The 21,215-nt window shown below is 35.5% G+C and overlaps 1 protein-coding gene across 3 annotated transcripts in view; it reads left to right on the plus strand.

Annotated features, from left to right (window-relative positions):
• Positions 1–7,048: 7,048 nt before the first annotated feature.
• Positions 7,049–21,215, plus strand: part of SHPRH (SNF2 histone linker PHD RING helicase) — an 83,928-nt gene continuing 69,761 nt past the window's right edge. Inside the window, exons 1-4 of one of the 3 annotated variants that reach the window (XR_013764997.1) lie at positions 7,049–7,254; positions 15,823–16,493; positions 17,646–17,775; positions 19,775–19,997. Coding sequence is in view for 2 of the 3 variants with exons in the window: in XM_079146812.1 (XP_079002938.1) it covers positions 15,855–16,493; positions 17,646–17,775; positions 19,775–19,997 (992 nt within the window). In the remaining variant the exon portion in view is untranslated. The remainder of the gene's footprint in view (positions 7,255–15,822; positions 16,494–17,645; positions 17,776–19,774; positions 19,998–21,215) is intronic. The other 2 variants (XM_079146813.1, XM_079146812.1) reach the window with 2 other exon arrangements.

Consider the following 21,215-nt stretch of genomic DNA (forward strand, 5'->3'; position numbering starts at 1 on the left):
CGCCTGAGGCAGGAGGAAGGCAAGTTCAAAGCCAGCCTCAGCAACAGAGAGGTGCTAAGCAACTCAGTGAAACCCTGTTTCTAAATAACATACAAAATAGGACTGGGGTTGTGGTTCAGTGATTGAATACCCCTGAGTTCAATCCCTGGTACTCAAAAAAATAATAAAAAATTATTTGATATGACACAATGTTTTTTATTAAGGAAGTTTTCTTCCTTTTTTTTTTCTTTTGGTGCTGGGGATCGAACCCAGGGCCTTATGCTTGCAAGGCAAGCACTCTACCGACTGAGCTATCTCCCCAGCCCCTCTTCCATTTTTTAATTGGTGCATTATAGTTGTACACAATGGTGGGATTTGTTGTTACACATTTGTACATGCACACAATACAACAATATCACTTGCCCAATATCATTCTCCCATGTTTATCCATTCTCTCCCTTTCTCCCTCCCCCATCCCTTTCCTCCTCCCCCATCCCTTTCCTCTACTCTGCTAATAATGATACCCGCTGCCCCCACCTTTATTTACCTTTTTCCTCTCTAGCTTTCACATAGGAAACATGCATACTTTGACCTTCTGAATTTGGCTTTCTTACCTGAGTGATAGCTCTTTGTGGTTATTTAATATTTTGCTATTGAATGTTTTAGTTCCTTATATATTCTGGACACGAACCTCTTGTCAAATGTGTAGTTTGAAATATTTTCTCTCATTCTGTAGCTTGTCTCTACACTCTTGATTGTGTACTATGCAGAAACTTTTTACTTTGATGTAATCCCATTCATCTGTTTGTGCCTTTGTTTCCTGTGCTTTTGAGGTCTCATGCAAAAACTTCTTACCCACCCCAGCCCTAAAGCATTGCTTCGAGTAGTTTCATTTTTCTTTTTAAAAATTAACTCCCAGAGTTGGGCACAGTGGCACCCTCCTAGGTGCCACTAGGGAGGCCTAGGCAGGAGGATTGCAAATTCAAGTTTAGCCTTGGCAATTTAGCCAGGCCCTACTTGCAAGACCCTGCCTGAAAATAAAAAATAAAAAAGGTTGGGGATGAACCTCAGTGGTAGAGCACACTTGCATTCACTCCAGTACTAAAAAAATAAAATTAACTCCCAGGTGCTCACATCCAAGATGGAGTTGTTATGACATAAGAACATATTTGATAACCACATACTACTATTGTGTATGGATTTAAGTTTATTTAAGAACCCAGTGAAGAGTTTGGAAATTTAAGGTTTCAAGGATATGGAGCTCAAATCTAATTTTGCCCTCTACTGGATGGAAGTTTTGAAAAGGTTCTTCATGACTTGGCAAATGTCATTTTAGACTAATACTATTATAGCTAAGTGTCTTTGAGGTTTTGAATTCATTCTGAAAGTATTATGTCACTATTTTTGTACCTAAAAATGTATGATGGTGGCCCTTAAAATATTCAAACAATATTTTACTTGTAGATCTCAAAATTGCATAATAAATATTACTCAGAGTTATAAGTATCAAAATATTCATCAACAGCATTCCTATTCCTTAGTGTCTTGAGGTCATACTAATAAAAGTAGTTGGAAAAAACATGCCCCAATGGTTGCATATGGAAGAGGAGAGGAACTGTGATGGGGGAGGGGCAGTGATTCACCTCAAGTTAACTTTATTTCTAAGCACTGAACATAATCTCTCAGCTTTCCTTACACAAAAACTCACCTTAAACTGATCCTGCAATACGCATAACCAGAAAATTGAGAGATTACACTCTATGTATGATCTACCAAAATGTATAAATGCACTCTACTGTCATGTACAACTAATTAGAACGAATAAAATTTAAAAATTGAAAAAAACTTGTCATTGGTTTTGTCTAATTTAAATCTTTGCTTTATTCACACCACAAATACTTAAAAAGAACGAATTTCCTTCTGCATATGCCATAAATTCATTTCCAGTGTAGCATTTTGTGTAGATTACAAACTTTGCTTCGCCAACCATGAGAGGCAGAAGGGACACAGCTTGAGTTTTCAGTGTGCAGGTTGAGCTTGCAGCAGGGGAGGTAGAACAAAACTTCATACTTTGGAATAAACCTGATCTGCAAATCATCATGAAAAAATGAAATTGAAATTTAATAATTAAACCTATCAGGGATTAAATAGATCCTGCTAAAGAATCCTGCATAGCATATCTGACCCCTGATGCCATTATTTTTTATTTGTTTGACCTGATACCACGCCTTTCACAGATAACCCCTGCTAGCACCAATTTTCTAAAGTCATACTTCTTCATCATGTTGTCTGTCAGCACTATACACATTTCAGCAGTAGACTCAGACACTGTATTTTTTCTTAATGATACCCAACCATTACAGTTTTTTACCTCTGGGGCATGTTTTAACAACTACTTTTGTCAGTATGGCCTCAAGGCATTAAGGAAAACCATAGATCAATCTTTTGATGCTTGTAACTGAGCAATATTTATTATGCAATTTTGAGACCTATAAGTAAAATATTATTTGAATATTTTAAGGGTCACTATCAAACAATTTCAAGTACAAAAACAGTGACATAACATTTTCAGAATCTAAAACCTTCAGGAAGCTTAGTTATATTAGTATTGGACTAAAATGACACTTGCCAGGGAATGAAGAACCTTTTCAAAACTTCCATCCAGTAAAGGGCAGTGCCATACGCAGACTTCAGCATTGGTGCATTCAGGTCTGCTCTTGAGGCCAAAGACATAATTAGATATGAGCACCATTTCCTTGAAACAAGAATTACAATGTCTGAGTCCACTGCTAAAACGCATGTAGTGCTACCAGAGAAGGTGATAAAGAAATACGGTCTTAGAAAATAGGTGCTAGCAGGAGTTACCAGCTATTCTGAAAGGAGTGGTTTCAGGTCAAACAAATAAAAAAGAATGGTATCAGGGGTCAGACATGCTATGCAGGATATGAGCAGGATCTATTATAGGGCAGGAGGAACTGAACACAAATCTTCATGTTCAAACAATGATGCTGCTTTTCCTCAAGCTAGCCCCAAAAGGTTTAATTATTAACTTTGAATTTTATTTTTTCTTGATGATTTGTAATTAATTCTAGAATAGTGACTTTGAACCTAATATTTTCATTTTGTCAGGAAACGGGGAAGAAATTCCAAGAAAGGTCAAAGGTAGAGAAATGGACAGGAAGGAGTCATCTTTGTTAATTCTCAATCATACTGGGTGGCAATGAATTTCACTTCCAGAGAGCAGGCAAAGGAAGAAAAACATGGAATAAATTTCTTTAGTCATTTTTGAATGATCTTTATGTTGAAAAGAAAATAGATCTTTGTTGTTATACACAGTTATCTATTGTCAGATAATTACATGTTTCTTACTTTCAATTTGCCCATGCTAACTAACCTAGTAAGTTTGATGATGAAATTGTTTATTATTTGAGAGACAACATGACTCAAAAATAAGAGGCAATATCCTTGACAGAGAAGTCAAGGGGAGTTCTAGATCCACTTGTTCTCTTAGAGCTAAACTGTCAAGTTACTAAATTTCTCTGGGTGTCAGATCACCTTTCTGTCAAATGAAAATGAAAAAAAAAACTTTCAATTGTTAGGAATCAAAGAACAAAATCAACATGTAAGGGTTTTCCAAAATATAAATGATGATCAATAAATCATCACTTATCCTATTTCTGTCCCCAAAGGAAGTTAAATTTGCACTACACTAATTTATCTACTTCCTCTCAACCAGCCCTCCCTGAAAACAATTTATGTTATTCATTTGTAAAATAGATGTCTTAGGTTGGGGTATGGCAAGAATAAAACTACTATTAAAAAGAAGTGGATCTGTAATCATGTTGGTTAATGAGGTCATACAAGAAAACAAGTGGTCTGACAGCCCTTCAATTTATAGGCATACCTCATTTTTTAAAAATGTTTTGTTAGTGTATTATAGTTATATATAATGTTGGGGTTCACTTTAACATAATTTTGCAAGCTGGAATTTAATTTGATCCAATTCAATCTGCAGGTATTCTCCTTTTCCTTCCCTCTTCCTACCCCTTGTTCCCTTTCCTCTATTCTACCAATCTTTGTTCAATTTATTTATAGTGTTTTTAGATTAGTGCATTATATATACACACACACACACACACACACACACACACACATATATACACATATACATCATGCACTTTTTAAAAAACAAATTACTATCTTGTTAGGGATTAATATAGCTAGTGACTTTAAGTTGAAGCTGAAAGCATATTTGTCCCTCCAAATATTCTAGGGTTTGTTTGAATATTGAACCTATTCTACCTTTTCTTTATAAATGGAACAAAAATGTCCAGATGACAGAATATCTATTAACAACAGGGCTTGTTCACTACTGAGATTTACTGCTCAGAAAAAAAGATTCCTTTCAAAATATTACTGCTCTTTGACAAAACAACTGATCCTCCAAGAGTACTGATAAAGATGAAAAATAAGATTAATGTCTTCATGCCTGCTAACACAACATCCATTCTTCAGTCCAGGGAACAAGGAATCATTTTGACTTCTGACCCTTTGTTTTTTTTTTTTTTAAATCCACTCGGAATGGCTGTATTTGCCCTAGAGAGTGATTTCGCTGATGAATCTGGTCAAAATAAATTGAAAACCTCAGGAAAGGATTCTCCATTCCAGATTCCATTAAGACTATTTATGATTTATGAGGGCAGGGTGTTAAAATATCAGCATTAACAAGAGTTTGAAAGAAGTTGATTCCAACTCTCATGGATGACTTTGAGGAGTTCAAGACTTCAGTGGAGGAAGTTACCGCAGATGTGCTGGAATAGCAAGAAGATTAGAATTAGAAGCAGTGCCTGAAGATGTGACTAAATGCTGTAATCTCATGATAAAATGTCCAAGGATGAGTAGTTGTTTCTTAGGGATAAATGAAGAAAATGGCTTCTTTAGATAGAATTTACTCCTGGAGAAGATGCTGTGAACATTGTTGAAATGACAACAAAAGATTCATAATATAACCTAAACTTAGTTGATTAAGCAGCTGCAGGGTTTGAGAGGATTGACTCCAATTTTGAAAAAAAGTTCTACTGTAGATAAAATGCTATCCAACAGCATTGCATACTACAGAGTACTCTTCCATGAAAGAGTCAATTGATGCAGCACACTTCAGCCTTGTCCTATTTTAAGAAATTGCTATAGTTACTCCAACCTTCAGCAACTACCCCTCTATCAGTCTGCAGACATCAACATGGAGGCAAACCCTCCACCAGGAGAAAGATTATGCTGCACTGAAAGTTCAGATGATATTAGCAATTTTAACAGTAAAATATTTTTAAATTAAGGTATTTACGTTGCTTTGTAGACATACTGTTATTGTGCGCTAAAAAGACTAAAGTGTAAATATAAATTTTGTATGCATCGAGAAACCAAAAAATTTATGTGACTCTCTTTTTTGCAATATTAACTTTATTGCAGTCTGGAGCTGAACCTGCAATAGACATGAGATATGCCTATACAGCTTCAAGAAGAAGCAGATGAACTATATGAACATCTAAGCGTTCACTATTAAGATCTTCTATGGCCAATCAGTTGATTCTAATTCCTGTAATGTCATTATATTGCTAGCATCTAATAGAATGGAAGAACTGAATGTTGTCAGGGATGAACAGATGTCTTACAGCTGGGGGTTACTCAGAAAGACAAGGCACAAAAATGAGCCATTTTTTTCTGGAATGAGCTCTGGTGATTCTAATATTGAAAAACATTAGTCCATAGAGACAATTTTCAAAGGATATACAGGGTGCCTAGCAAAGACAGGATTAAAAATACCATTGAAAAATTTGAAAGGAAGAATTTTGTTTAATTGAATGGTAGTATATAGAATTCCACCTTTAAATTTAAAATTACATCTCCACACAATTTACAATTGGATCTCTAGTTTAATATATTGTACAAGATTACCATAATTATGTCTATTAATTACCCCAATCAAGGTAAACGAAGCTGAAATGACACGGAACTTTACTGTTAAATATTTCTGCCTGGTACCAACGGTACTCACCCAAACAATGAACTCAGTTTTCTGCTCCAATTGTGAGAAGTGACGTAAAACTTTCAAAGACAACATTCTATTGCAAAATATACTTCTAAATACTGAGTTTCAAATTACACTTCCAGCAAGAACTGTCTTGTATTTGACAAAAATGCTCCTTTCACCAGAGATAAGACTCTACTTGTTGGCTATTTCAGCTCAGCGCTCCCCCAGCTCCAACTTGCCTCAAGAAGTCTTGGATAAGACAACTAACTTCCATCTAAATTAACAGGGTGTAGTTTATGTAAATGACTTCTTTCAGGCTAGTTAAGAGGTCTGTGATATGCTCTATACCAAGTAGCACGTGGACTACTTTGGAATCTCTCACCACAATGGGTGTTCTATGCAAGAAGGTACTTCAGTGCTTCTGCAATGCCGACCACCCTCCACAGCATAAATTCTGAGTCCTCATCAGGTGCTCACTAATCATTGAGGGTCCAGTGTTTCCTGGAGGTTGTTACACAGGCTCCTGGCCCTGGAGCCTCTGAGTTATTCCAAAGTTAACTAAGTATAAGCTTAACTCTATGAGAAAAAGACAAAATAGGTTAAGATATGAGACCAGTTTCAGCATAATTAACATGTAGTGTGTTTCTTACCTTCAAATATTTACTTTCATCTTCTTTAAAAGTCTTAACATTTTTGGGAGGGGGAAGATTAGCTCTATTCATACCTCATCACTAATTGTTTTCCAAAAGCAATAAAATAGATGCTTTTAAAGAATTATTTTCTGCTTTTTAATTAAAGACATAAATTACACCCATCCCTGGCTGCAGGGGTACACCCGCGCCCTGCCTCCATCTGCTGATTGCCCCGCCTCCTCCTTCGGGGTATCAGCCAATCGTATATTTTATAATGTTGAGCAGAGCTATCGCGAGACTCCCGCGGCAGCCTTGGATGGGCTTTAACTGATTGGACTTGCGCAGAAGAGACGCATGAAGCCAGAGCGGGAGACAGGGGGCGGGGCGCCCCAACGTGCGCGTTCACTTTGACCCCACGCTCCGGCGCGCACCCGGCAGCTGGGCGCTGTGGTTTCTGGGCCCCCTCGAAAGCCGACACTACCCAGCATACCGCGCGCGTGCCCACCTCAGGCGGATGTTCGGTGGACAGCGAATGCCTGCCGGGCGTCTGCAAGGGCATTAGAGGGACCCAGGACTAGTGCACAGAGACTCGAGAGACTTGGAGAACCAGCGTAGGTAGGCGCTTGGGTGATAGAGGGTCAGGGGTTAGAGGTTGCGGAGGGAAGACGTCCCTGGCCTCCCGGGGCCAAGGAGAGAGGATTCGGGTTGTCCCGGAGCCCGGGAAGCTCAGGGCTGAGGGGGAACCGCAGCGCGAGCCTCCCGGACCCCTTCCCCGTCCCAGACGTGCGGGCCTCTGGGCCGCCGCTGCGCCTCCAGCTCGGGCGCAGGCCGGGGCGGTGGGAAAGGAGGCTGTGCTCCTCCGGGTGGATTGGGGACTGCGCTGTGCCGTGTGTGGTGGGTCCACACCTCTCTGCCCGGGGAGCGGTCGTCGCGGTCGTCTGCCTCGAGGTGGCTCGTTTGCCCGGTCGGTCGGCGGCTCGCAGCCCCGCCTGTAACCTCTTTCGGGTCTTTTGGGAAGATAACTGGGTATCGTCGTGTACCTTTCGTGTGCCCCTCTGGAGGCTGGCACTGGGCAGCAGCCCAGCTTCTTGCTGCGCGCGATGGTATAGAGTTAAAAGGCGAGGCAGGGACTTCAGGTTAGTCTGACTGAAAGTTCTACCTTTGGAGTTAATTACATTGCATTCAAAACCACTCTTGCGCTTTGTGCTTTTTTCACACCATAGTAGCTGGGTTCATGAGGGAAGATGTGGTTGTACCTGATGATTGCTGTCAAGTGTACATTATTATTAAATTATGGCAAATAAACTTGTGCTTTTTCCGAGCAGCTCGACATTTGCATGAAGTAGAAACCCTAGATGTTTGATGTTTTCCTGCTTGTGCTTAAATTGAGACTTTGACCGAACAAAATAACATAAAGACTTTGAAGTTGTTACTGCTATTTTTAATTTTTCCAGTTGACAATAGCGGGGATGATGAAATTCCCTTGAGTAGATGTGATCCATAATATCTGTACTGTCAAATTGTGGTAATACTGGATCATTAAGAGATTACAAGTCCTTGGTAACCATTGGACTTTGTTTGCCTAAACCAACACCTTGGACAGCAAAATGTCAAATGTCTACTTCTAGTTGTTCTTGATAGCCTGAGTCATGGTCCATCATGGATTTGTTGTAATTCAGGATTTGTGTATCGTTTAATGAAGAAATAAATCATTTGGAAGGATTTTTTTTTTAAGTTTGATACTCATTTGTTGTGTTCTCTTAATAAGTTTTTTTTTTTTAAACTTTTCTAGACGTCCATGTTTGTTTTCTTTAAAGATATAATTTGTTTTACCTCATTCTAGGCCAGAGATAGTAAAGAATAGTTTTCTGTTATCTGTATTCTGATAGAATGTGAATTAAAGAGACAAAGAAATGTGAGTAAAGTACTGCAGATCCTTAAAATGGAGGAAGATAGGGAGTTAACGATCTTTGTTTCACATTATTTTGTTTATCATTTACATCTTGGCACTGACCTGGCTTTGGAGGTAAAATACTGAATAGGATACTATTTCTGCTCAACTTCCAAGTAGTTCACAGTGAACACTGGAGCAGTTGGGATCAAGCATGAAAGACCTTAAATCAACTTCCTCAGTCATAACATGGCAGGAAGGCTTTCCAAGGAATATTGGGACAGCAACCACCAGAAAAGTGTGAGAGTGTGTTTACATCAAAAGGTTTTTTGCTTTTAAATGCAAGACAGTAAAGTGTGACCTATGCAGAAAACTTAACATAATCACATTTTACCCAAACACTGATATTTGAGGAAGAAGTAGAACCATTAAAGGTGTGATTCAGAAGGTATGAAGACACATGGAGAAGGAAATGGGAAAGGATTACAAATGTATAGAATTTCACCAGTACTTATTAACTGCTTATTATTGTTTTTATCCCAAATTATCTTTGACTAGATAATATCTTTGGTTTAAGACATTGTCCGTGGATAGAGATTCCTTAAGGAATCAACCAGTTTTGGGTTGTTTTTTTTTTTTTTTAACTGTGAGTTTTGCTCCACTAAGAACTGAACAAAGGGAGAACCTTGCAAGCATGCTTAGTATTTACTTTTCTCCTATTTAATTATTATTATTGATAAATAACTTGAATCTCTAATGTTAGAAGAATCAGGCTGAAAGCAAACCTCTAAAGGAATGTACAGATTACATTGGCATACATGATTTAAAAGATACTGCATGGGTCTTAACAGAGAATGAATTAGTAGTTGAAGTAATGTGTTCTGATATAATAGTATCTTGGTTAACAAATTTATTTTAAGAAATATGGGCACACAAAAATTAAAATAAAAAAAAATATGGCACATAGTGCTTCTACTCATTACGTTGGCTGGAACTAAGTCATAGAACCTTATTAAGCTGGGCAGCCATTGCCATATGATCTCATTCCTGAGATAATTTTTTGTATCTCAGGAGGAAAATAAGAACTACAGTAAGCATAGCCAAACTACTCCTACAAACCTAGCCTACATCAGCCGCCCTCAGGTAACGTGAAAACATGACAACAATTAACACTTAGGGCTTTCTATGTATTACTTCTAGAAGATAAAAGAAGATGGCTAAAAAGTCATTAACCATTACCAGAGACTGATTATATCTGTCACATGTGTGTTCATAAACTAAGCATTGGCTAACGTGAATGAAATTTTCATGATTGACTTAGACCATCTCTGGTAGACTTTTTGCTATTTGAATGTTTTATGCTGGTATTAATATATGGATACCGAGTACTTGAAGTGCAATTAGTAAGACTAAGGAGCTGAGTTTTTAGTAGTACTTTTATATTTTACTTATTTTTAATGGAATATCTACACATATCTTGTGCTACCTGGTTGAACTTGGTTTGGCCAGTAGTAGAAGTACTTCCTCAGGGCTGCTGATGATTCCATCCTTCTTTGAGTCATAGGGCCACCATGTTCCTAAATAAATGTTCTGTCAGCAAAGAAGCAGGGGATAGGTCTTAAGTAGGTAAACAATATTACTTCTGATTCTTTTATGATTATTGGTCTATTCAGATTTTCTATGTCTTGGGCTGATTTGTTCATTACAGATTGTTAGAAATTATGTTTTATCTAGATTTTTCAAGTTTATTAGAAAAAAAGCTGCTCTTAATATTCTCTTATAATTTTTAATTCCTGCATCTATTTGTTTGCTTTTCAAATCAACTTTATTAAGGTATAATTTACATATTATAAAATTTTATTTTAAGTGAACAGTTTGGTGAGTTTTGATAAATATATGGTATATAGTCACAAAACCACCATTCATAGAACATTTCTGGTATCCCAGATCTTTCCCTCCTGCTCCTTTGCTGTCAGTTACCTCTTCCCAATTTCTGGCTCTTTGTAATCATTAATCTGCTTTATATCACTACATTTTACGTTTTCTAGACTTGTGTGTAAATGGAATTGTACAATATGTAGTCTTTCACAACTTGCTTCCTTTAATTTCCATAATGCTTTGAAATTTTATCCACACTGTTCTATGCATCAATAGTTTGGGTTCAATCTCTAGTACCATTTCTTTTGAGAGTACTTAAGATTGAACCTAGAGTCTTGGGCATACTAAACAAGGGCTCTACCACTAGCTTATCCCAGTCCAATTTGTTTCTTTTTATCATAGAATAGCTTTCCATTGTATGAATATGCCACAGTTTATTTCTTTAGTTGATGGATATTTGGGTCATTTCCACTTTTTAGCTCATTTAACTTTATTAGAATCTGACAAACTTTTCCAAAATGACTATGCTGTATTAAATGCTTGAGAGTTCAGTTCTGCACACCTTTGGTCTTTTAACTTTTAACCATTCTATTGTATGTATAGTGGCATATCGTTGTGATTTGTGTGTTGACTTGGTCATAATGACTGAAAATGGTGAAGATGTTTTCATGTGCTTATTTGCTACTTTTAGATCATCTTTGGTGAAGTGTCTGTTCAAAATTTTTGCCCACTTTTAAAATAAAGTCATGTGTCTTATTGTTCATTTGCAAGAGTTCCTTATGTTTTCAGTAAATAAATCCTTTATCAGATATTCGTTTTGCTAATATTATGCCCCATGTATGGTTTGTCTTATTTCCATAACAGAAAAGCCAAAATATTTAATAGTAATAAAGCTTAAGTTATCATTTTCTTAATAGTCTCAAATTCTTTTTGTGTGTCCTGTTTAAAATTTTGTCTTTTTTTTTTTAACCTAACTCAGTGTCACTTATTTTCTAACTAGAAGTTTTCTAGTTTTGGCTATTTTAGTTTATGATCTATTTTGATTTAACTGTTAGATATGTTATGAAGTAAAGCTCATGGTTCATTTTTTTTCACATGGATATCCATTTATTGAAAGGGATATACCTTCCCTGTTGACTGCCTTTGAACTTCTCTCAAAAATCAATTGACCATATTTGTGTGGGTCAGTTACCATTTTATCTTTTTCCATGAATATTATGTCTGTCTTTACACTATTACCACCCTGTTTTGATTACTATTGATATAAGTTTTGGAATAAGTGTAATTAATTCAACTTTATTCTTCTTTTCCAAAATTTTTTGGTTCTTCTAGATCCTGGGCATTTCAATATAATTTTTAGAACCAGTTTGTCATTTTCTTCCAAAGAAACTTGTTGGCATTCTGAATGGTATTACTCTGATTCAATACATCAGTATTAAGGAATTATTATCTTGATATTCTGAGTCTTCCAGTCCATGAACATAATGTTATACAGTAATTACATTACTTTACTCTTTTCTCTTTTTTATGTTTGCTAAAAAGTTTTTAGAACAAAATTTTTTAATGAAAAGGTCAATTATCTCTTAAATTTAAAACAAGAAAAATTATATTTATTATATTTACACATACTTTTTATTTATGCTTTTTATTTCATTGTGTAGACCCAGATTTCTGTCTAATATTATTTTCCTTCTGCCTGAAAACTTCTTGTGACATTTCTTATAGTATAGGTCTGGAGGTAATTAATCCTTCTGGTTTTGTCTTTTTTCATCTTAATTTTTGTAAGGTGTATTGTTGGGTTTAGAATTCTAGACTGGGAGAAATAATCAGAATCAAAGAGATAAGACTAATTTGGAGAGTTGTTGCTTTTAAGCAATTTAATTATGATGTACCCTGCTGTAATTGTCCTTGTATTTGCCCATATTGGTTTTCATTGAGCTTTTTGGTTTTCTGGGTTGATAGTGTTCTTATCAAATTTGGAAATTTTTCATGCATGATTTTTTTCAAATAGTGTTTCTTACCTTTACCCCCTTTCCTGTTAGGTTCTAATTCCATGTGTGTTAGACTGTTTGACATTTTCCAGTAGGTCTGGATGTTCTGTTTGTTGTTTCAGTTTTTGTTTATCCCTTAATTCGTTTTCACAAGTTGCTGTTGTTACTGTGTTTGAACCAGTCTGCTTTTTTTCCCATGTTTTTCTGCTGTTAACTTCATACTTTAGCATTTCATTTCAGATGTTATTTTCCCATCTACATTTAATTCCATTTGAGTTTCTTGTGTGTCTTCCGTTTCTCTTCATTATCTTCATGTTTTTCTCTACTTTCTTGAACATATACAGAATATTTAGAATAACTGAATGTTTGTATCTGGTTTGTTTGCGTCATTTCTAGAGCTTTTTTCTTTTTTTCCTTAAACGGTTCTTTACTGTTTGTTTTATGCCTGGTGATTTTTTTTTTTTTTTTTTTTTTTTTGACATTTTGTTCAGTTTTGTGCTTCTTATTTTAAGGTTTGTTAGAATAGATTCGGAAGGAAGTCATTTTTTTTTTTGTTTTGTTTTGTTTCTAGTCATTAGGCTAAAGTTAACTTGGGCCCACTAATAAAGCAATTATGAGAATTCTGCGTTACTTCCTATATTAAGAGGGTATTTCTCTAAACTAGTCCCAGCTGTGTATGAGCTTCAGGGATTGTTCTACCTATTTCTGGTGGTCCTTTCTCCAGTTTTGACTATTTCCCTCATCCACAAATATAAATCATTATCCTCACATATGCGAGTGGCTCCTCTACATATCTTCAAGAGCTCTCTGTGTGTGCACTTCCTTTCTATTTGGTATTTTGTCTTACAAATTCTAAAATGTTTCCTTAGTTCAAAAGAGACCATGCCACTATAATTTCCTACCTTCCTTTGTTGTTGCTGGAAACTATCTCCTTGGAATAAGCTGGGATAAGGGCCACCAGCAATCTTAGTTGGGCTGGGATAGAGGGATTTCCTGGGATTAAGTACTTTCAGTGATTGAATGACAAAAGTTCCAGGTAAACCAGGAAAAGTCAGTTAGGGACTATAAGAGAATTTACTGGTTTCAGGAATCATTTTAACATTTGTTCTGTAATTATATTCATTCTGCTCTTATTGAATAATTGGCCTACTCTTTTTCCTTTTTTTTTTTTTTTTCCCTTTCTCTTAGATTTTAGCAGTTTAGTTTGCTTTTCCAAAATTGCTTAACACCTTTTTTTATAGCCATATCTTTTCAGTGTTATTACTTACTGCTTCTGTTTCATGAAGACAGTATGTTTTTTTCCCGAAGAATGTGATGTTATTGACTGTCTATACTGTAAAGTGATTCAAATTGTTCCATCTATTTCTTAGGTAAAAATTTGTCTTTGTTGATTTTTTTTTTCTCCTGTTGGTGATCTCTAAATGTTTGATTGTTCTTTGTGAGCTTGTCTTTGCACTTTACATTCCCTGCTTCACCTTTCATTACTTGTGCAGCTTGCTTTAGGGGAGGATCAAATGTAGCTGCTTCAACTTATTTTCTTATGTGTTCAATGGGAGTGAGGATTGATAAGATCCCTCCATGGATAGAGTCCATTGTCATTTACTTTTTTTTCCATAATCAGTAACAAAAGGACATATCTTCAGTTCAGGCACTACTCTCACTGAAAATAGGTGTCCCCATTACAGCTGTATTGTTTTTAGGAAAGAGAGGGTTGATACTCCATGATTATCTGTGTCTGTGACCCTGTATTCACTTGGGTTCCACTAACAGATCCACCACCATTGAGCCTGGAAATTCTCTGGGTGATGCTCCCATCTTTTCCACTAATACATTCCTGATCTCACTTAACTTTTCAGTTTTATTCCTTCTGTTTTTTTTTTTTTTATTGTAAACAAATGGGATAGATGTTGTTTCTCTGTTTGTACATGGCGTAAAGGCATACCATTTGTGTAATCATAAATTTACTCTGTATTATTTTTTAGGAACTTCTCAAAGTTTCTGGTCAGCTAAGATTTCCCTAGTGAATATCTTTTGTTGTATTTTTAAACAGAGCTCTGTGTTCTTGAATTTTTTTTTTTTTTTTAAATACATTTCTCATTCTTCTGGATTTGGAGCATATAGCAGTGGGGAGTTAGTAGGAGTAGAGGACTGCAGGCTGCTCTATGTACTTGGTTTATCAAGAAATCAAAAGTTTCTTTCTGTTCTGAATTAGTCCATAATTTGATTTGTGCTTATTTTATATTCTCCCCTGAAATACAGCAGAGTACTAAATATTTAGTGGAGACTCAGCAAAATAGGATGTTTTATTTAACTTCTTAATTGGTGCATATTAATTATACAGAATAATAGATTTCCTTTTGACTTATTTGTCCATGCATATAATAGGACAGTTCAAAAATAAAGTTATTGGGAATATTTCTTAAATTGCACTTGAAGCAAAATTTTAGTTAGTGTTTTTTTTGTTTTTTTAATGCATCTTCCCTATCCCCACCCCATCTACTAGGCCGGAATAGGCACCAACTATTCTTATGACTTTTTTTTTTTGGTACGGGGTCACTTGACCACTGAGCCACATCCCCTATTGCTGAGACTGGCTTTGAACTGGTGATCCTCTGCCTCCTGAACTGCTGGGATTACAGGTGTTTGCCACCACACCTGGCTCTCTTAGTGGTTTTACATTTGGCCTAGGAATTGACTTTTGTCTAAGGAAAGTGTAAATTTGGGGCATACTTCATATAATCATATAATCTACTTTCAGCCCCTATTTCTCTTTTGATATGACCAGCATGCACGTTTCTTTCCCTCTACTCGTTTTCCCTCCTTTTTTTTTTTTTTTTGCCTCTTTCTCATTTCCCCCGGTTTCCATTACCACCTTATTCCTTTCCCAGTTATCCTTCTGATCCTGTTTTGTTACTAATCCATAAAAAGAAATAGAGATCTATATTTTCATTTTTCCCCTTTGAAAAAGAAGATAAATTTTTAAGGGTTTTTAAGCCATGTAAAGTTCAAGTGCTATTTTGTTAATGATTTGGAATTTTAAAACAAAACTGAAATTCTGTAGCAATAATGCGAGTTTAAATATTAATAAATATTTCAAATAAACATTGCCAGGCTATGAGAAAGATTTGCCCTCACATATTGCTTATCAAATGTGTTTCACATTTTACACAATAAATTGTCTTTGCTAAATATATTCATTAAAGACTGGAAAAAATTAGAATTTATTTGATACAACAGATTATGGTTAATATGTTCCTTAGCTATATTCAACTTAATTAAAAAAATTACCCTGTTTTTTATGTTTCTCTCTGAAGATTTCACATTGAATATATGGACTTTGAGTTTATGCTGAATTTCTCATCAGGGAATACTTACATACTACAATCCTGTAGTGGTATGCCTACTGTTTCATTTATCTTCTAGAGTTCACATTTACCAACCAAGAGAAGGGGAAAATGAGCAACCGACGGAAACGCGCTCTTCCAGTAAAGGTAGACGAAGAAAAGCAGCAGCAGCTTCGTTGGAACATGCATGAGGACAGGAGGAATGAACCACTCACCTTGACTGATGACGAGCAGCCCTGCCCAGGTGCAGAATCCTCTCCTGTTCATTGCATTGTTCTGGATGACAACCCACAGGGAGAAGTGGTTCACAGAGACAAAAAGAGGTGTTCACAGTCTGGGAGTGTCTTAAAATTGACTGAAAAAGAAGAAACTATTGATAGTTTTTCCTCTTCTTCTGTAAAGTTGAGTATTATAATTTCTCCCTATCACTTGGATAATTCTTGGAAAGCATTTCTGGGAGAAGTAATTCTTAAGCTTCTACCTGAACAGAATTTAATTGAAAATTTTTCTGAAAGGAGTTTTACATTGATGAGTTCAGAGTCAAGCAGTGAGTTCCTGATCTATGTTCATTCAGAATGTGAGGAGGTAAAGAAACAAGAAAAAGGATTCAAAGAATTAGTCAGCATTTGTGACAAAGGTATTCGAGTAGAATCATCCTTCACTGGTGAACTGTTAGAAGATTTGGGATGGCTGCAAAAAAAGAGAAGAATAAAACTTTACCAAAGACCAGAAGGAAATCACATAATCAAGGTATTCAATTTCTATGGTATCTTTTTAAAGTTCTTCTACATTAGCAGTTCATTTTAATGTTAACTTGGTAGGTCTGAAAAACCAGCAATAAGCCTCTTATTATCAAATTTCAAATACACTATATTTTGGGCTAACTATAGAAAATGTGTTATTACTAATCATTTCTAGACCACTTTTTCAAAGAGATCCTCCTGATTCTTCCTTTCCATCTTTCCTATCAATGATTTCTTTTGGTACCCATCATCCCTTCCTTACTATAAAAATCATTTAACCATTTCTATTTCCTGTCACACCTTTTTAGATCCTTTATCTAGTTTCTGGAATTGTACACCATGCATGCAATTCTTCCCTGCCTAAAGAACTAAGTATAATCTTTCTAATCTGCTATACTAGTCCCTCCTTTGATAGGTTTTTGAGCCTCATACTCTTTCACTCTGCCTTTTATTTTGTCTCAGAAACTCCAGATTGATTTGTTTCCTGCAAACACTCTGCTATCTTTCTGAATCTTCCCATTTACTCTCACAATTCCCTCTACCCAGATGGTTTCCTTCCCTTTCCCTAGTAACTCTTGGTCATTCTTTAATATTCTCTTCAGAGTTTATTTAATCCATGAGTGGGTTTTAAGAAAAAAACCCTCCCAGAATCTAATTTCTATTTTGAGTTTTGCTTTGGCCACTTGTAGTACATTTACGTTTTGGTTCACCACCCCTCCTCCCCATACTAGACAAATTTTAGTGTTTGATCCAGTAATAAGGGTTTCTAAACCTAACTTCATAAGAATCCTAGCATGTGTGTTAGAATCTTCTAAGGAAGTCTGCATTTTTAACAAACTTCAGTGATTATTCTGATGCTCATCAAGTTTCAAATTGTAGATAGAATTGGGTGTTCTCATCACATTGTCCCAGGTTTGGTTTCAGTTAGAGAAGTGTTGTTTTCTTGCTGGACTGGTGTATGTAACATAATAGACATTTTAATTATTGAAAGTGAAAATATCTGGAAGAGATCTGGTAGGTATATAACTAGTACTTGTGTGGAACAAATACTGTGAATACCTTTCAAAATGACAAAACAAAAAAGTCTGTTTTTCTTATGTCCTCACAAAGAATGGTATATTCCAAGTAAAACTATTTTTTTGTTAACAATTCTTTGTAGGTTGGAATTTATATTCTGGAAGCTGGCCTAGCAAAACTAGACTTTTTCAGTGATGCAAATTCAAGAATGAAAAAGTTTAATCAACTCATGAAGAGAGTGATGGAAAAGTTATACAATTTTATTATTCCAGGTAATTTTTAAAGTAAATATTAAAATTTCTATTGCTTTTGCATTGTGGATTTATCCTTCAACTCCTATACATTACAACCAGAAAAACAGGTAATAAAAAGGATTTAAAAATTTATATGACTTACATAAAACATTGTGTGGCAAAATTTTGCTTATCCAAAATGCCCTCACTATTACAATTTATTTTACTGTATTTGCTTGGCTCTGTGCTTGGCTTTATAGTAAGCAGTCAAGAAATGTTTGCCAAGGTAGTATGCAAGTTGAAAGGTAGTCTAAACGGATCTGAACTGGTTGGATTTTTTGTATTATTGTGCACAATTTTATCACAGCCAGAGATTCTTGGCTGGCCTTTGTTCCACCTCTCCTTTGCAGTTGTCAAGAGTCTGGTTCCCATAAAGACCAGATGACTTCACTCCGTTTCTTGGCAGGACATTGTATTCTTGGTCAGAATTGTATGTAGTTTCAGAATTGTGTGCCGTTGGTGGCCAGGGGAGAGTGTGAATGACTTGGTGGTACCCACAGCACTACTGCCAAAACAGCTCAAACTTCTGTTTGGAGAATTAGTGGGGCAACATTATTTCAGGTGCAAATTTTAGAACATTTTTATACTGAATTATTTTAGAAATCAGTTTCTAATCTTAGTCAATGTGTAGATTCTGTCGCACATTCTTTCATAATACTAATACTAGTAAATTATTTTGCAAGTTAGAGACTTAGTGGGGAAAAAAATTCCTGGTTTCAGAATTAACAGGAATGCTTTCAAATACATGTAGAATTCTTTAAAGTTACGATAAAAATTCTATAATTCTCTCAAAAATAATAGATTTTGAATTTTTAGAAACCTGGTTTCTAAGGAGCACTTCAAATTTAGATATTAGTAGTAGGTTACAGAACTAGCCTAATTGTATAGTAATTGAAAATTCTGTACAGCATTTTATTTATTTATTTATTTTACTGAAAACCAAGTGAGCTGTGTATTTTTGGTGTAATCTTTTAGTTCTAGAGCATATTCAGTATGTCCTATGAAACTATATAGACCTCTTTGAAACCAAGTCATAAATAAGTGGTTCACTTCTTCATCTTGAGAGAATGATATTTTTGATAAGGAATCAACTGAAAGATGTTATAAATTTCCCAGTATAGTTTTAATTTATTTTTTCATGTTAGAGTGGGCACTTGGTCTTCACTTGAACAGGACAATTGTGCCAAGTGAATCAGATGTTCTTCCAAATTGACATTTATAGGTTAAGCACTTGTTTCCTAATTAGCAACTGCTGCTACTAAAGGCTTCGCCTTTTTTAGCATAAGAATGGGAACTCTTAACTTAATAGACATAGAAAAATAATAGCTGCGTATGGATATATATCTATATTTTTTGAACAATACTGGAAATTGAACCCAGGGTTCTTTACCATTGAGCTACATCCCCAGCTCTTTGATTTAGTTTTTATTTTGAGACACAATCTTGCTCAGCTGCTTCGACTGGCCTCAAACTTGTGACGTCCTATCTCAGCCCCCATGCCCAGCCTGCATATAGATATTTTGTGTTTAGATGTAAAAGTGAAATAGGTTATCATTTTGTAAACTTCAGAAGATACTCACAGTCATTTCCTGAGGTGGTTATTACATACTCAAAATGGGCCAGGTATCTTAGCTTCTCTGAAGAGGTATTAAAAACAATACCACATTTTTACCTCAGTGGGTAAGGGACAGATACGTGTAAATGATTGCATTACTAGATAGATAACAATGTATTATTATATCCAAAGTATTGTATGAGCACAGAGAACTTTAATTCTAGCCAGAGAAAACAAAAAGAAGATGCTATGGGAAAAGTGGGTAAATTTTTGATCAATGTAGAATTAATAGGGATTTCCAATTGTAATACACACTGCACAAGACTTGAATTAGGTGAGTACATGGTGTATTTTTAGCATAAGAACAACTTGTGGTTATAAAAGGTAAATCAAGTTGTGACTACATTGTTTTTGAATATATAGATGTATTGGAAGAAGACGAGGAAGATTCAGAGAGTGAACCAGAGGGACAGGACATCGATGAGCTCTATCACTTTGTGAAGCAAGCACATCAGCAAGAAACACTGTCTGTGCAAGTGGATGTCCAACATCCTGCATTGACCCCTGTGTTGAGACCCTATCAGAGAGAGGCTGTCAACTGGATGCTACAACAAGAGCATTTCAGAAGTACTCCTACTGGTGGCAAGTATAAGATGCTTAACAAAAGGCACCTTGATTAGAGGGATTATGAGGGGTGAGGGGCATAATTATTAAGCAACAAATATTGGAAAGATAGGATAGAATAGGTATTATTATGAACAAAATCATATTCTAAGAAATACTTCAAAATTGAAATCTACAAAAAAAAAAAAAAAAAGAAATCTACAAAAGTTAATTTTTTACTTTCCTTATTCAGAAAAGTTTGGGATGTTTTTTCCTGCCAAAATGAACACAGCCATGATTAGAATTTTTTAAAACCCAAGAAATTTATTTACATGACTTACCAGCTAATAATTTCTTCTAGAATCTAATTAGATGAGAATTTTGCTTTTCCGCTACAAGAAACTTATCATAATTTGATGGTGAATATTAGGACAAAAAACAAATTTATAGAAGTGAGAAATTTATGCTTGACTAATTTTCTTACATTTGCATTTTTTCTTTGTCCCACAAAATAAATAAAGAAATAAAATTTCACCTAGTAAATATTTTCATGAAAGTAATAGATTGATGGGTAGCACTTTATCAGTACCTCAAGATGAGACTTTTTTTACTTGATTATGGGAAGTGAGAAATTAACTATTTGTCATTCCTCCTATGTAGATTTATTTTACTTAATGACAAATAGCTGTTATTTCTCCCATGGGTTTAAGTTTATACTTTCTATCAAACTTCATTTTTTTAAACTTTTCATTTTGAACAGTAAATAGCAATTCATTCCCACTCCTCCTGATCCCATTCTCTCTCTCCCCCTCCCTCCTCCCATCCCCTTCCTCCTCCCATCCCTTCCCTCCTCCCCTCCTCTCCCCTCCCTTCTTCTCTCTCTCACATCCACACACATACAGTTCAAATCTGAAACAAAAATAACATCTGTCATCAGGATTGGTTTCTGTTAAGATTCATAATCTGTGGGTTTTGTCTCCTTTCACTGTTTTTTTTTTTTTTAATTATTTGTTGAAGAAAGGACAGTTCTATAAATTTTCCCACAGACCATATTACTTTTTCTCTAAAACAAAATATTTTTCTTTAATTAATTTATTAAGGTGTGACTTTCATACAGTAAAATGTACTGATCTTAAGGGCAGTTTGATGAATTAAATAAATTTATACATCTATGTAGCCAGCAGTGCAATTAAGATAAAGAACTAAACTGGCCCCAAAGTAGCCACAAGCCACAAATAGCTCTTGAGAGTTGAAATATGAT

This window comes from Sciurus vulgaris (genome assembly GCF_902686455.1).
Source record: "Sciurus vulgaris genome assembly, chromosome: 7".
In the NCBI taxonomy this organism is placed as follows: Eukaryota; Metazoa; Chordata; class Mammalia; order Rodentia; family Sciuridae; genus Sciurus; species Sciurus vulgaris.